Consider the following 14774-nt stretch of genomic DNA (forward strand, 5'->3'; position numbering starts at 1 on the left):
GTCCTATTTGGTGTTGACAGCTTCTTAATTAATTGATAACTTTTACAAACTGGAGATATTGCATTAAAATGCAGATTTCAGGTTTCTTTTTGAAAAATCAGACAACGTAACCACATTAAGCCCCATTTCCCACATGGCTACTCTCAGCTGGAACTGAATGGTGGACAGATGTGTCATTGCTCTGCGTTCATTTTCTCATTCCCTGCCCACTTGACTCGTTGATATTACCCTCCTGGCCTTTGCCACCATCTGAGTTGGTGGTCTCTGGATTAAATAAACTCTAAGGACAATTCAAATATTTAATATGTTATAATTATATGAGTCATAATATGTCATCATTAAAAGAAGAAAATATGCATGCACATGTGCACACACACACGAGGCCAGCCACTGAGAATAAGACTAAACCATGATTAGACTTCAAACAGTTACTGAAACATGTAACATTTGAATGGGACATGCAAGGGCGGGGAGGGTGAGGGTGAACCTGTGCTACATGTTGACTGAGCAGCCAGTATTTTCCTTTTTGGACACTTTTGGGTCCTAGAGACCCTCCAGCCCTAGACCATGACTGCTTCCCCTTTTCCTGCCCCATCTGCCCTTCCTTGCTCCTGTCTGCTCATTAATTTGGCCTTATTTCCCTTGGTCTCCAGACTGCTTTCTGGACATAGTGGTCAGCTTCGACATTTCCACTCACCTGATGGGGCAGCCATTATTCCATGGCCACCCCCAGCTGGAATCATACCTCCCAGGCATCTTAGAGGACATTACCTCCCTCAGGGGTGTGAGCTGCGGGGCAGGCACAGAGGTACAGGTGAGCATGGCCTTTAAGGTGAACAGTGACCAGAATTTCCCCACCAAGTTCCAAATCTACCAGGAAACAATATTTGACAGCCTACTGCAAGTCACCGTCAACGGGCCAACTCACCTGAATGCACAGTTCGTGCAGTCCATGTGGGACACGTTTAACGATACGTCTGCATCCCGAGGACAGGTATCCGTGTCACATTCTAGCTCCCATCTCCATGCTCTTGTATTGGTTTCTCCCTCCCAGTTATATGTTTTGTTCTCATGTCATCCCATTCTATGCTTTCCTCTTTCTCTAGGTATTACTCATCTTTTCAGATGGTCTTGGGAGTGAAAGCAAAATAATGCTTGAAGATACATCGGACAGGCTCAGAGAAGCAGGTAAAGTTGAAATTGAAAAAGTAAATGATGAAGCATGGAATCTGCTGAACAAGTCTGTACCTACTAGGGAGCTCTGGAACTTGGGATTTGCCTGGCCACTTGAAGCAACTGCTGCTGGTGTCCTGCCCAGACCCCCTTGACCAGCTGCCCACTTATCCCCCAAATGCTGCAAACACTACAGCCAAGTTCTTATACCTGTGACCTTCTATAGATGTGTGCCCTTGACTGAACCCAACAGTGACCTGATGCTTGGAATGGGGGTTGGGGTTACACATCCCACCTGAGGGATGAGAGCAGGGGTAATTATTGCAGAGGGATACAGAAACCCAACACTCTTGCCTGAAGTGGGTCAACTCTGGTATAGCCTACACTCCAGGGACCCTCAGGAATCAGACCCAGGTGAGGACTTTACTGAGACACATCCTTGCTCACAACCTCCCCTTCCCTTTCCTGCTTCTCTCTCTCCCTCTGTAAGCCACTTACATACAGATTCCTGTCTCAGATTCTGCTTCTAGGGAACCTAAGACACTTCCTACTGTGTCTGATTTTCCATGGGAAAGATTGCAACATGGATTTTGAAAAGCACTTGTCACTATACCTCCCCTGTCCATGTCATAGTTTCAGAAGAGCTGGGAGCTAAGTGCAGAAGTGGAGAGTCACATACAGAGACAGGAGGCAGGCAGGTGACCGGCAGGTGGGGCATGTTATTGGAGGCTTCCTTGGTGTAGCCCTCGTGGCTTCCAGTGTTCAGCTTCCATGGAAACTCCCAGGGGCCATAAATGTCCTGGTTGTGTCACCTTCCCTTCTTGAATCCCTACTATACATTCCCACTGTTCTTAGAATATCAAATTCCTTCATATGGCCTGTGAGGCCTTACAGGATCTGGCCCCACTTCCCACTCAGCTTTACCTGGCTGCTCACACTCTGTTCCAGCATCAGAACTTTTTCCATTCTCCCTCCAATGTCCTTTTCAACCTCACCCTCCCCACCCTTGCATATCCTCTTTCCTTCTGCCTGGGACTCTCCCCACTCTCAGCTTCCCCCAAGTTCTTCTCACCACCTCCCTTCTCTGGTTCTTTCCCTTGACCAACTTCCATTCATCCTTTAGGATCAGTCTAGACATCAGTTCTTCGCAGAAACCTTGTGTGACCTTCCAAAACCGAGTTAGGAGCTTCTTCTTCAGACTTTTGTAGCATCCTGACCCTCTCCCTGGTACAATGATTAATACATAATAGGCTTCTAATAAGCAAATATTTGTTTAATGAAAGGAGAGAAAGAGTAAATGGACCAGCGAATGAATTAATGAGTGAGTGAATGGGTGAATAAATGAATAAATGAATTCCTGGGTATGGCCAGGAGTTCAGTTGAGACTGGAATCACCTGGGCGTTCCTCAAGCTTCCAGGGCCCACCCAGCTGCCAGGGTGTTTGGCAGTGGAGATGATTTGAGAGCTATTTACATTCTATTTACAAATTTTGTAATTAATTTACAAATTAATGTAATTAATTTACATTCAGAAAAATTCATAGTTCATAGCAGCACTATTTACAATAGCCAAGACATGGAAACAACCTAAATGCCCATCAACAGATGAATGGATAAAGAAGATGAGGTATATATATGCAGTGGAATAGTACTCAGCCACAAAAAAGAATGAAATAATGCCATTTGCAGCAACATGGATGGACCTAGAGATTATCATACTAAGTGAAGAAGATCAGACAGAGAAATACAAATATCATATGATATCACTTTTATGCGGAATCTAAAAAAATGGTACAAATGTACTTATTTACAAAACACAAATAGACTCACAGACATAGAAAACAAACTTATAGTTATCAAAGGGGATAGTGGTGGGGGAGATAAATTAGGAGTTTGATATTAACACATACATACAACTATGTATAAAATAGATGAACAACAAGGACTTACTGTATAGCACAGATATTGAACTATATTCAATATCTTATAATAACCTATAATGGAAAAAATATATATATTCTGTTATATATATATATATATATATATATATATGACTGAATGACTCTGCTGTGCCCCTGAAACTAACACAACATTGTAAACTAACTATACTTCAATTTTTAAAAATGGTGTAAAAAATAAATTTAAAAAAGTTACTAACTACCACGTTAAAAAAAAATTCAGAAGAACTGTGAAGATGAACAATATCCTTTCTTAAAAAATTGCTTTCAAATGCCCCAGAACTGCATTAAGATTGGTGGTGAGGAATCAAACACAGTTTTCTGCTAGTGTTTTTCTGTAAGATTTCTTAGATTTCATGCTGAGGTCAGGAACCATTGCCTCATGTGTGTACTGAAGATGCAGGCAAAGCGCTGTTGGGTTCTTCAGTATCAAGAACACTCCTTTCTTTTATTTTTCACCCCTTTTTGATTCTTTCATTCATGTTCACTGAATGGAAATAAGATGGGCTTTCCTTCTTTTTTGTGTACAATTCCTGGGGTTTTATATCTGTTGTATTTACTGCCTAGGACTTGACGCTTTGCTGGTGGTTTCCCTAAACTCAACCTCTCATGATGAGTTTTCCAGCTTTGAATTTGGAAAAGGATTTGATTACAGGATTCACCTGACCATTGGAATGAAAGAATTGGGCAATATGTTATCACAGTATCTGGTGAGTTGCTGAAGAAAAAAAAAAACATTATTCAAAATGCCCTGGGAACATTGGAATTGGAATCCTGATGAGTATTCCCAAAGATTCCCTTGTTTGCCCTAAATTCAGTTACATGGTCTTTAGCATATGAAAAATTGTGAAAGCCCAGAGCATTGTTCTTTGCTTCGCCATGCCCTTTCATCCCTTGTCATCTCGCCAGATGAATGCAGAGGAAGCTAAAATCCAACCAACCCCTAATCAAATCAAAAGCCCCCAACAGTTTATGCTGCAGAAATCCAAGGAAACAAAAGCTGTTAACTAGGAACCAACCAGTCTTGTGCACACTTGGCCTGTGGCCATCTGTGTAGTGAGTGCCTCTTCTATAAATAGAGGTCATTTCCTTGGAAAAGGTATGTCGCCAGTGCAGTTGCTGATCTGGTGCTCTTTCTTCAGGGTTAAGTCAAAAAGCACCTCTTATTCTCCGCAGCCCCTCACCCAATGAGAGAGGACAGGCTGTAGGTGGTGAATTAGGATTTATGTCAATTCAGTTCTTATGTGATGAAGTTCCTCACCATAGTTGCTCACTCATTTTTTCTTTTTCCCAGGGAAACATTGCAGAGAGGACTTGCTGCTGTACGTTTTGCAAATGTTCACAGACTCCAGGACCTCAAGGGATCCGAGGACCACAAGCCTTAAAGGTGCCATTGAGTTGTGACATGCTTTTACCTAATGGGCTTTGATTTGGTGTAGGTGGAGCTGAGATTGAGTAGTTGGGTTTGCAACCTTTGCTTGATACTGATGTAATTACTTTGGGCCATTTGTGTGACTTCTATGGTGTAGGAGCCAGATCAGAAGGGCTCACATTTTTAAAAATATATATTTTATTGAAGTATTAATTTACAATGTTGTGTTAATTTCTACAATACAGCAAAGTGATTCAGTTATACATATATACACATTCTTTTTCATATTCTTTTCTATTATGGTTTTTCATGGGATACTGAATATAGTTCCCTGTACTATATAGTAGGACCTTGTTGTTTCTCTATGTTATACATAGTAGTGTGTATAAGCTAATCCCAAACTCTTAATTTATCCCTTCCCTCCTTCCCCTTTGGTAGTATAAGTTTGTTTTCTATGTCTGAGTCTATTTCTGTTTTGTAAATAAGTTCATATGTATCATTTCTTAGATTCCATGTATAAGTGATATCATATGATATTTGTCTTTGAGTTACTTCACTTGGTCTGATAATCTCTGGGTCCGTCCATGTTGCTGCAAATGGCATTATTTCATTTTTTATGGCTGAGTAATACTCCAGTGTATAAATATACCACATATTCTTTATCCACTCCTCTGTTGATGGGCTTTTAGGTTGCTTCCATGTCTTGGTTATTGTGAATAGTACTGCTGTGAACATTGGGGTGCATGTGTCTTTTTGAATTAGAGTATTTTCAAATATATGCCCAGGAGTGGGATTGCAGAATCATATGGCAACTCTATTTTTAGTTTTTTGAGGAACCTCCGTGCAGTTTTCCATAGTGGCTGCACCAATTTACATTCCCATCAACAGTGTAGGAGCGTTCAGAAGGCTCACTTTTGATGCTACTATTAAGAATGACTCCCTTTTCTCTTATGTATCCTTGGTGTTGTTGCTCCTTGGCTTTGCAGTTTACACTTTTGCACATTAGACAGTTTGAAAGGTGTCAAGAGGTGTTAGAAATGGTGGGGAAAGTTGTGCTTCATCAGCAATGATACGTGATTGAACTTCAAAAAGAACATAGCACTGCAGATTAATAGCCCTTAAAAAAAGATTATGGAAGATCAATTACACAGCAATAGCATAGATAAATATATCGTGGTATTTTAATTCAGTAGAATGCTCTAAGGTAGTGAAAATGAATGAACTACAGCTACACATAACAACAGGGATAAATTTTACAAACACAATAATGGCCAAAAAAAGCAAAACACAGAAAAGTACGTATGGTATGATTTCATTTATAAAAAGTTTGAAAAGAGGCAAAACTAACCCATAGTGTCTAGGGACGAATGATTAAGTAAGTAGTGAAGTATTTTTTTTTTAAGTCCAGGAAATATTATCATAAAAGCAGGAGTGTGTTCCCAGGGGAGGAGTGAGGAGTTGTTTGTGACTGGGGTAGCTGCTGTGTCTGGGTACCAGCCATGTCCTATTTCTTGGCCTGGGCGGTGATGACACAGATGTTCACTTCATAATAATTAAGCTGTACCTTTATATTTTATTTACTTTTATGCACTTTTCAAATGCATTTCAGATATCACAATGAAAAGGAGTCTGGGCTATTTTATTTTAAGAACTCAAACACAGTTCTTGCTCCTCAGTGCTGCATTGTCCATCCTTGTGAAAGGATAATTGATCAAGGACCTCCCTTTAGGTCCTTGTTGTTTACCTGTTTTATACACAGTAGTGTGTATATGTTAATCCCAAACTCCTAATTTATCCCTCCCCTTGACTTTTTACTAAGTTACAGTGTTTTGTTTAGCACAGTTTCGTCTCTTATTATGTTGCTTGGTACTAGAATTCTATTCCAAGAGCAAAACTCCCCAGTATACTGAGCAGACAGTGCGGACCTGTGTTAGAGGGTGAGGAAAGCAAACCTTAAAGGAAATCCTTGCCAAAAATAAACCACGAGGCAGTTAAACGCAGAGGGAGAGATGATAGCAACTTAAATATGCATAACCTTGTTGTTGAAGGGCTTATTCTTTTTTAAGCTCTCAAAAAAGCAGAAGAAAGTAAAATGATCTCTTTGGAAATGTTATCAATTTGCCTGCTGAAAGGGTCCTGGTGGCCACCACTGTCCTCCATGCAACCCCCCCTGGCACAGGGCTGACCCTGAAGCCCTGAGCTGCACTGGGTTCCAAACTCAGCCTCCTGTAGGCATCAGGAGGCCACCTCTGCAGAGGGCTTCAGAGCCAATAACAAGGACAAAAACTAGCCCTAGAACTTGTCTGACTCTCTTCACACTCACAGACACACCTGCAAAAACCACAACCAGGTTGGAGGGAGGGTCTTGCCTAAAATGCCTAATGTAACAAGTTTGAGTTGATGGAAGATGACTAAGATTGAATTTTCTCTCTTTCCTCCCAGGGTCTTCCAGGTCTGAAAGGCAGCAGAGGACACAGGGGAGAGGAGGGAGACCCTGTAAGTTTTTGTGACCCACTGCCCACCATACTTACTGATTTCCTTTTTTCATAAAAGAAGCTTTATTTTCCAGAAGGGATAATGGGGTTTTGTTTATATAGTTTTTGTAGTTTGGAGGGAGGGAGAATGGGTTGTTTTTCTTTTTTTTTCCTTTTCCTTGTCTTAATCATGAGGCACTTGCTAAACCTACTTTTTGGGAGAAGGAGGGAGCAGGCTCACCTACATTTTGCCTGGCACAGTTTTGTGGGTGGCAGGGAGCTAGGCATCCTCTTTCCTGCCCCTGCACAGGGTGAAGCTGGATTATTTGCGAGGGGCTCTCTCTGGACCTGCAGTCCAGTGCTTCGGACATGGAAATAGAAGCCGGCAAAGCACCCGCTAAACACGGTGTTGTGGTCCCAAGCCACATGTGGTTTTCGAATCTCAATCTTTGACCCCCAAACCAGAACTGTCACTTGGTTCACCACATTATAAAAATGGATTTGGAGGAACTGAAACCACTTAGGTGGTTCCATTGGGATAAGAGAAGCTTAGGAGACATCCAGCCTGCATCTCCATCCCCTTAGAATCCTTATCTGCACAGCAAGTTGTGTTTAAAAGTATAGGCTCCCAGGGCTTCCCTGGTTGCACAGTGGTTGAGAGTCCACCTGCCAATGCAGGGGACACGGGTTCGTGCCCCGGTGCAGGAGGATCCCACATGCCGCCGCCGAGAGGCTGGGCCTATGAGCCATGGCCCCTGAGCCTGAGCGTCCGGAGCCTGTGCTCCGCAATGGGAGAGGCCACAACAGTGAGAGGCCCGCGTACCAAAAAAAAAAAAAATATATATATATATATAGGCTCCCAGATTAGGATTGACATATATACACTAATATGTATAAAATGGATAACTAATAAGAACCTGCTGTATAAAAAAATAAATAAAATTCTAAAATTCAAGAAAAAGAATAATAAAATCATTTTTGAGATCTGAAAATAAATAAATAAATAAATGTAAATAAATGTATTTTATTTACTGACTGTCCCAAATCAGACAGTCAAGGGCTGATCTAGACGTGAAACCTTAACAAGATATGTAACTTCTTGACCCTCAGTTTCCTCATCTGTAAACACTTATAAATTCCTCTAAGACTGTAATTTACCCACCCTGTACCTGCAGAGGGGTCATGGAGCCTACTGAGCCAGCTAGGGTTTGAGTGAGGGGAAGTGTCACCCAATGCCTGACTGCGAGCCCACAGCTGTCTCTCAGCAATTGTGGCCATAGGTGAGGCCTCCTGCTTTTACTGGGAACAATCCTCAGAATAAAGAAAGCAAAGCAGCAAAAGGAAAATCACCTCTCCCCTCACCTACCAGGAAAGCAAGAACTAAGTTAATTGCTAGATGAGTATTTATCCACACAGCCAACCATTAGCACCTTCTATGCACCCAGATCTGAGCCAGGCACCAGGGACACAACGGGAGAAGAGACAGTTGGGGGTTCCTGCTCTCAGGAAACACAATATTGTTCTTCTCTTGAGACTTATTTTATTCTAGCCCTTACCTGTATTTAAATATTTCCTGGGAGAAGGCAGACTAACGGGAGAGACACATGTCATTGACCTTGAGTGCTCTTCCCTGTGTGGATGCTCTAACTTTGGGGATCTTTAACCTTGTGGTCCTTCCCGTGAGCGCTGGCTTGGGGCAATGTCATTTCCTATCAACTGCTTCTGCTCAGTTCTGGTCCCCTGACACAAACTTGCTTCTCTGCCATGAGCAATTTTGAGTTTTTCAGGCCAGTGTTAGGGCCTGGGCAAGATGTTAGGGCCAAGATGTATCAGTGGAGCATTGGGAATGGGGCTGCAAAGTGAAGTGACTTTAAACCTTTGGCTGTGCTTTCTGATAAGGGCAGGGAAACAACTGAGCCCATCCCACACCTTTGTGTGATCTTGGATCTGTAAGAAAGCCCTGAAGGGAAAATGCTTGAATCGAAGGGAAAACCAGAGTTAATTAATGAATTTGCAGGAGAGTTTGCTTTGTCTAGAGCTCAGAGTGTCCAGCTGCTCTGGCTTCACTCTTGAAAAGTAAACTGCTGGCAGCTTCTGGCAAAAGAGTCACTTTGGATACCTGTTTGGGTACCTTTTCTTAGGGAAGACAAGGAGACACTGGACCCCAAGGAAATAGAGGGATTGAAGGATGTCCAGGGGAGCGGGGTCAAAAGGTAAATATTGTATTTTAAATTCTCTATGGCATCCTCTCCGTCTCTCCTCCATCCCCTCCCTCTTCTGTGATCTCTCTTCCATCCCCCCTCCCACTTTCCCTTTCTCCAATTGCATGTTAGTTTCCTGTTCTGCAGAGTAAGTCTAGTTAGTCATCCCAAGAAATTTTGAGCATTATTAAATTCCACCTGTAACCTCTTTGTGGTTGGAAACCCAGAAGCTACTAAAGAAATACAAAATCACTCTCTTAACGGAGGCAGCCCCTTCCTGCCCCAATAGACTGTGAATCCACATTCTCCTTGACATGCCAGTGAGAGATATTTAATCTTTTACAGGGAGCCAAAGGATTTGCTGGATATAAGGTACTGTAGTTACTTCTTCAGTCAAATTTCACTTCCTAATGGGCTTAGTTTACTGATAAGCACGTGGCAGAGATCTCCCTTGACCTGATTGCTGCCCATCTTTGTCTTTCAGGGAGAACATGGAGACGATGGGATTGATGGACTCTATGGGGAAGAGGTAAAGCCATTTTTCCTTAAGTACCATAAAATCGTCATGAGGTTGATGTATTTCTTTAATGGGAATTTTGTTTGCCTTGTCTTCTTTTAGGGCTTTCATGGACTTCCTGGGAAAAAGGGAGAAAAGGGTGATCCAGGGTCCCAGGTAACACTTTTCAGTACATCAGAGAAGGAGAATTTGGTGTTAGAGATAGTCTTCATTGTTGTGTGTCACAGGTTATGAGGAATAAAGTTGACAGTAATGAAGCCTATTACCACCGAATAGATGCTACATCCCCATTTGGGGCAAGTGGGTAACTATGCAGTTTTCAAGAATTTCCAGCTAGAAAGATTCAAGACTTGCAAGGATGTTCTATGAGCATGTTTTTCAGAAGTCTGCAAATGAATGCATTTGCCTGTTAGCAGCTTACTTCTTCTCTTTATTGTATCAGAAAAAAATAAAAAGCAAGAGAAAGAGACAAAATTATTTTGGTGGCCTTTGTGTAGCAAATCACAGAGAAAAGTTTTTTTATTTTCAATTCATTTTGACACTCATTAATGTGTGCCTCCTTGGTTCCAAGCGGCTCTCCTTTTATGTTCTGATTCACTTATGTATCAAATACTTCTGGATACCTGGCATGTGTCAGGCACTGAGTTATGTGCTAAGGACTCAGAGATGAACCACACTGTCCTTGTCTTCAAGGATCCCCTAGTGTAGTTGGAGAGACAGACATATCAACAGCTAATGATGACACAGTATGTGGTTGGGGGTCATGTTATAGGTAACTAGGTGGGAGCCCAGAGAAGGGCACCTAACTCTGCAGGGTGGGGAGTGAGTGCAGGAAACCTTCCCAGAGGAAATGATCCCTGAGCTGAAGATGAATAGGAATTAGTAAGACGTGGAGAAATGGCAGTCCAGACAGAGGGAACAGCATAAGCAAAGACCTGGAGGCTTGGGGGCCCTGCAAGTTGTTCTGCTTGGTGTGAGCTTTAGGGTACAGGTGGAGGGAGGTGAGGTTCAAGAGTGGGTGGGAAGAGCTGGTGAAGGTACTGGTGAGCCATGGAGGAGGAGTCTGGATTTTAGCCATTAAGGAATGGGGAGCCTTAGAAAAATTGTAAGTAGGGGGGTCACAATCGAATTTGCATTTTAGAAATATTCCGTGACAGTAGTGTGGAGGATGCATTGGGGATGACATAGATGCAAGGCAAATATGAGAGGCAGATCTGTAATAATCAAGGTGAGAAGTGATGAAGCCTTCAAGTAAAGCAAGAGACACAAGACCCATGAAGGTTGTAACAGGGTCCAGGCTGGAGTGAGGACCTAGTGTGCAAAATTTAAGGAAGCACTCATTCTCAGAGTGAAGCAAAGTGTGAGTACCTGCCTAAATTTTGCACCCTAGGTACCTTGTTTGTCTCACCCTAGTTCTGACTCCGGGATATCAGATCTCCAGGTAACCAAAGAAGCAGGGAATGAGAAGCCAGTCAAAATGCCTGCAAGGATCCCAGCTTGGGCAAGTTTAGTTGGGAACAGTTGAGTTTGAGATGACAATGGAACATCCCAGTGGTGGTTTCCAGTGGACAATTTAATTACAGATGTCAGAAGTTGCTAGACTGGCTGAGATGTCCAATACGATACCCACTAGCAATATGTGACTACTTAAATTCAAATTAACTAAAATGAAAAATTCTGCTCTCAGTTGTATTAGCCACATTTCGTGTGCTCAACAGCCAACTATGGCCAGTGGTTACCATATTGGACAGTGCAGATGGAGAACATTTCCATCTCTGCAGAAAGTTCTGCTGGGCAGTACTCTGCTAGACCATGAGAAGTTTTCCCTTTTCCCAGCCTTTTTATAAATAATCCTGACTATAGGCTTAAAACTGGACCTTGTACTGCTTGAGAGGTCAAAGGGAATCTGGCTGGGATAGAGGAACGTGGATCATTTTGTCTGATTGATTTTCTCCCCTCCAAACACCACTATGCTTGACATTTTAACACTCTCCTACAAGCTAACTCAGAAGCTCATTTTATTTTTTTCAGGGCAGCCCAGGTTCCAGAGGCCCTCCTGGAGGATACGGGGAGAAGGGCTTCCCAGGGGATCCTGTAAGTTACTGGGGCCCAAGTGGCTCTTAATTGTGTAGTTTACTCCACACTTCTTGTGTCTCCTGCTAACCTGTAGGCAAAGGCATGTCTTGGGAGGGGGTGGTAGGTGTTGACTGAGGCTTATTGGTTTGGGGAAAACCTGCATCTGATTTGGGCTGATTATGTCAAAAATTCAGAGATGGGAACTAAAATTCCATCTAATTCATCCTTATGTATCTTGAGACTTTCAAGTTCCTTTGGGAATGAAATTTCCATAATTTTACTTATTGGGTTTCTAACATTATTGATTCCCTATTTGAAGATTCGATTATAGGGGAATCTTACTACACCTTTGAGAGACTGGCATAAGCATGTTTGGATGAGTGCATCAGTGAAGCTGCCAGTACAGAGAAAGGAAAATTGCCATAGCTTCAGCAAGCACTCTTTTAATTCTTCATTTATCACTAAGCCTCCTTCAGACTTGGAGAAATATTGTTTCTTTTTTTTTTTTTTTTAATTCGTGAGTTTCAAATATGGAGAATTTTCTCACACCTCTCGTTACTTAACCCAAATTAGTTTAGTTCTTAATATTGTACCATTTTGAGAGAAAAAAAAAAGCTGATATTTCTTGATTCTAAAGTACTTTTTATTTAAATCTTCCCCTAGGGTAATCCAGGACAAAACAATAACATCAAAGGACAAAAGGGCTCCAAAGGAAACCAAGGAAGACAAGTAATTGGATCTATTTTACATATATGAGTTGATTAATTCTGTTATCGAGCTGAGGCTTTCCTAAAGTCTAATTATTTAGTAAAATACATAACAGTTTTTCTAACTGAACAATCACCCCTAATTTCCCATTTAAGAGAGCCTTATTTTCTTAAAATAAGGTATGCCTGTAGTAGGTTACACCTCAATGGGCAAAGTTATTAAGTTTCTAGCAGGTGATATTATTATATGGGAAAATTGGTCATTAGCAGTGCGTGTTGCTATACCATTTTCCTCTTTAATGGATATATACCCAATAGGGTTAATATGCAGAAACATTCTGGCATGACACATTTGTTCTGTTTTAATAGTGCTTGAGATTTTTATGCTGATGTCTTTGTCATTTACTCAGAATCTTTTGCCTTATGATCTTGGGGGAACAATTGTGTTTCTAGGGTAGAACCGGCCCGAAGGGGACACAAGGCAGTCCTGGTTCCAGAGGGAGCAGTGTAAGTATTTCCGTGGACGTTTATTTCCCCTCCTTAGCACCTGGAGATGCCAAGAGGCATTCAGAATACGTGTCGCTGCAGTTAGCTGATCCAGGGCAGATACACTGACAGTGTTGTCTTTTGGGGCCAGGTAATTCTTTGTTGTGACGGGCTAGCCTGTGCATTATAGGATGTTTTGCAGCATCCCTGGTCTCTACCCACTAGATGTCAGTAGCACCCACTCCTCCCCAGTTGTGAGGTCCAAAAATGCCTGCAGATCTTGCCAAATGTCAGTCGGGGGTAATGGGGATGCGGTGGTGAGGCAAATTGCCCCTGGTTGAGAACCGCTGTGACAGTCTGCCTTTCCCTTTCCACCTTCCAGAGACTTTTAAATGTCTTTGAAGAAAGCCAGTGGTTTTCACATAAAAACCTTCCTCCAGTAGCTTAGCATATTTGAGCTTCTGTAGAATATTAAGAAATAGGTAAATGTGCTCTCTTCCTCCTCATATGTCGCCAAAGGGAAAGAAGAATTACAGACAAATTCTTCCTGAATAAACCAAAACATTGGCGATTAGGGTCAAACCAGTGGCAACCTGAAGATGCTGTGGTAATTTTACAGCATCCCATGTGATATCAAGCCTGAAACAGAAATGTTGGATTTCTGCTTCTTTTTAAGGAACAACCAAGAAATCACTTTTCCCTTTGTGGACTACCAAAGTTAGAGAGGATATTTACGATGGTTAGAAACCCTTTCATCATGCACTCAGCACGGAGATCATCAAAAGAGAATAATGTCCAAATGTAGATTTGGCCCTAAGTTTTGTTCACGAGGACACTGAAAATACATGGCTTCCTTTTCTGTCACAAACTTGGAATCTTCTCACCACTTTGAAAGCTGTGGCTGATTGCCTCCCCCTCTGGGAGAGATAGTGGATGAATGTTTTAGTTCCTCTTGCCTTTGTTTATCTTGACTCATAGTTCTTAAGGGAAAGGTCTGCAGTTGGATGGCTTAGACCTCCCAGTGCTTCTGGTGAAATTCTTTGGGACTTTGCCCACCTCTCCATACAACAGAATTAAAATTAATCAGAGGAAGCAGGAGAGCAGCAAGATGAACTAAATGCTATAAATTTTAACGATAAATATGTAGTTTTGTTGGTTTAAGAGAAAATACTTTCAGTTTGAAATAGCTTTATAGCTGTCATCATCCATCAGGCACTTTTTAAAAAAGAGTGGGGTGGGGTAGGGGATTATTACTTGGACAAACCAGCCAATGACTTTAAGTCACTCCATGCACAGGAAGCTCTCAGCCTCCCTCCCCCATCCTCACCCACTTTCCTGCCCATCTCCTCCTTTGTAATTAAACAAATCAATATGGATGGATATAAAACAATGGCTTTTCTACCCCCTCCTTCACCTTTCCAGTGAAGGCTAGAATTCTCTATGATGGTCAGAGGATCTTAAATGGATGACAAATTCTAAAAACAGAAGCAAACCTAAGACATCTCCTCCCACATGACAGAATTTCAACCTGTGTAAATTAATTGTTGCCCCAGCTATTGACAAAGCAACGGATCCATGTACTAAGAACCAGAGCATTTGAAACCATGTTCCAGGCCCATTGCCTTTGGCCTGTCAGGCACAAGGAATACATATAAATAATAGTATTTATACTTCTAGAGCACGTATTTTGTGCCAGGTCCCAATCAAATCACTTTCAAATACTACTTTGTTTAATCCTCATAACAAATCTATCAGGTAGATACTATTATTATATCCATTTTACAGATGAGAAAAAGCAAGAAACCTTGGAC

General features: G+C 41.8%; 1 protein-coding gene across 1 annotated transcript in view; it reads left to right on the plus strand.

Annotated features, from left to right (window-relative positions):
- COL6A5 (collagen type VI alpha 5 chain) overlaps positions 1-14774 on the plus strand; it is a 107382-nt gene that overhangs the window by 25956 nt on the left and 66652 nt on the right. The window contains exons 8-19 of the mRNA XM_027086596.1: positions 654-994; positions 1107-1188; positions 3698-3840; positions 4425-4517; positions 6945-6998; positions 9118-9189; positions 9523-9549; positions 9662-9706; positions 9797-9850; positions 11726-11788; positions 12434-12499; positions 12931-12984. Coding sequence (XP_026942397.1) covers positions 654-994; positions 1107-1188; positions 3698-3840; positions 4425-4517; positions 6945-6998; positions 9118-9189; positions 9523-9549; positions 9662-9706; positions 9797-9850; positions 11726-11788; positions 12434-12499; positions 12931-12984 — 1094 coding nt within the window. The remainder of the gene's footprint in view (positions 1-653; positions 995-1106; positions 1189-3697; positions 3841-4424; positions 4518-6944; positions 6999-9117; positions 9190-9522; positions 9550-9661; positions 9707-9796; positions 9851-11725; positions 11789-12433; positions 12500-12930; positions 12985-14774) is intronic.

This window comes from Aethalodelphis obliquidens, unplaced genomic scaffold, assembly GCF_003676395.1.
Source record: "Aethalodelphis obliquidens isolate GAN/ISIS:26980383/991018 unplaced genomic scaffold, ASM367639v1 scaffold56, whole genome shotgun sequence".
Classification (NCBI taxonomy): domain Eukaryota; kingdom Metazoa; phylum Chordata; class Mammalia; order Artiodactyla; family Delphinidae; genus Aethalodelphis; species Aethalodelphis obliquidens.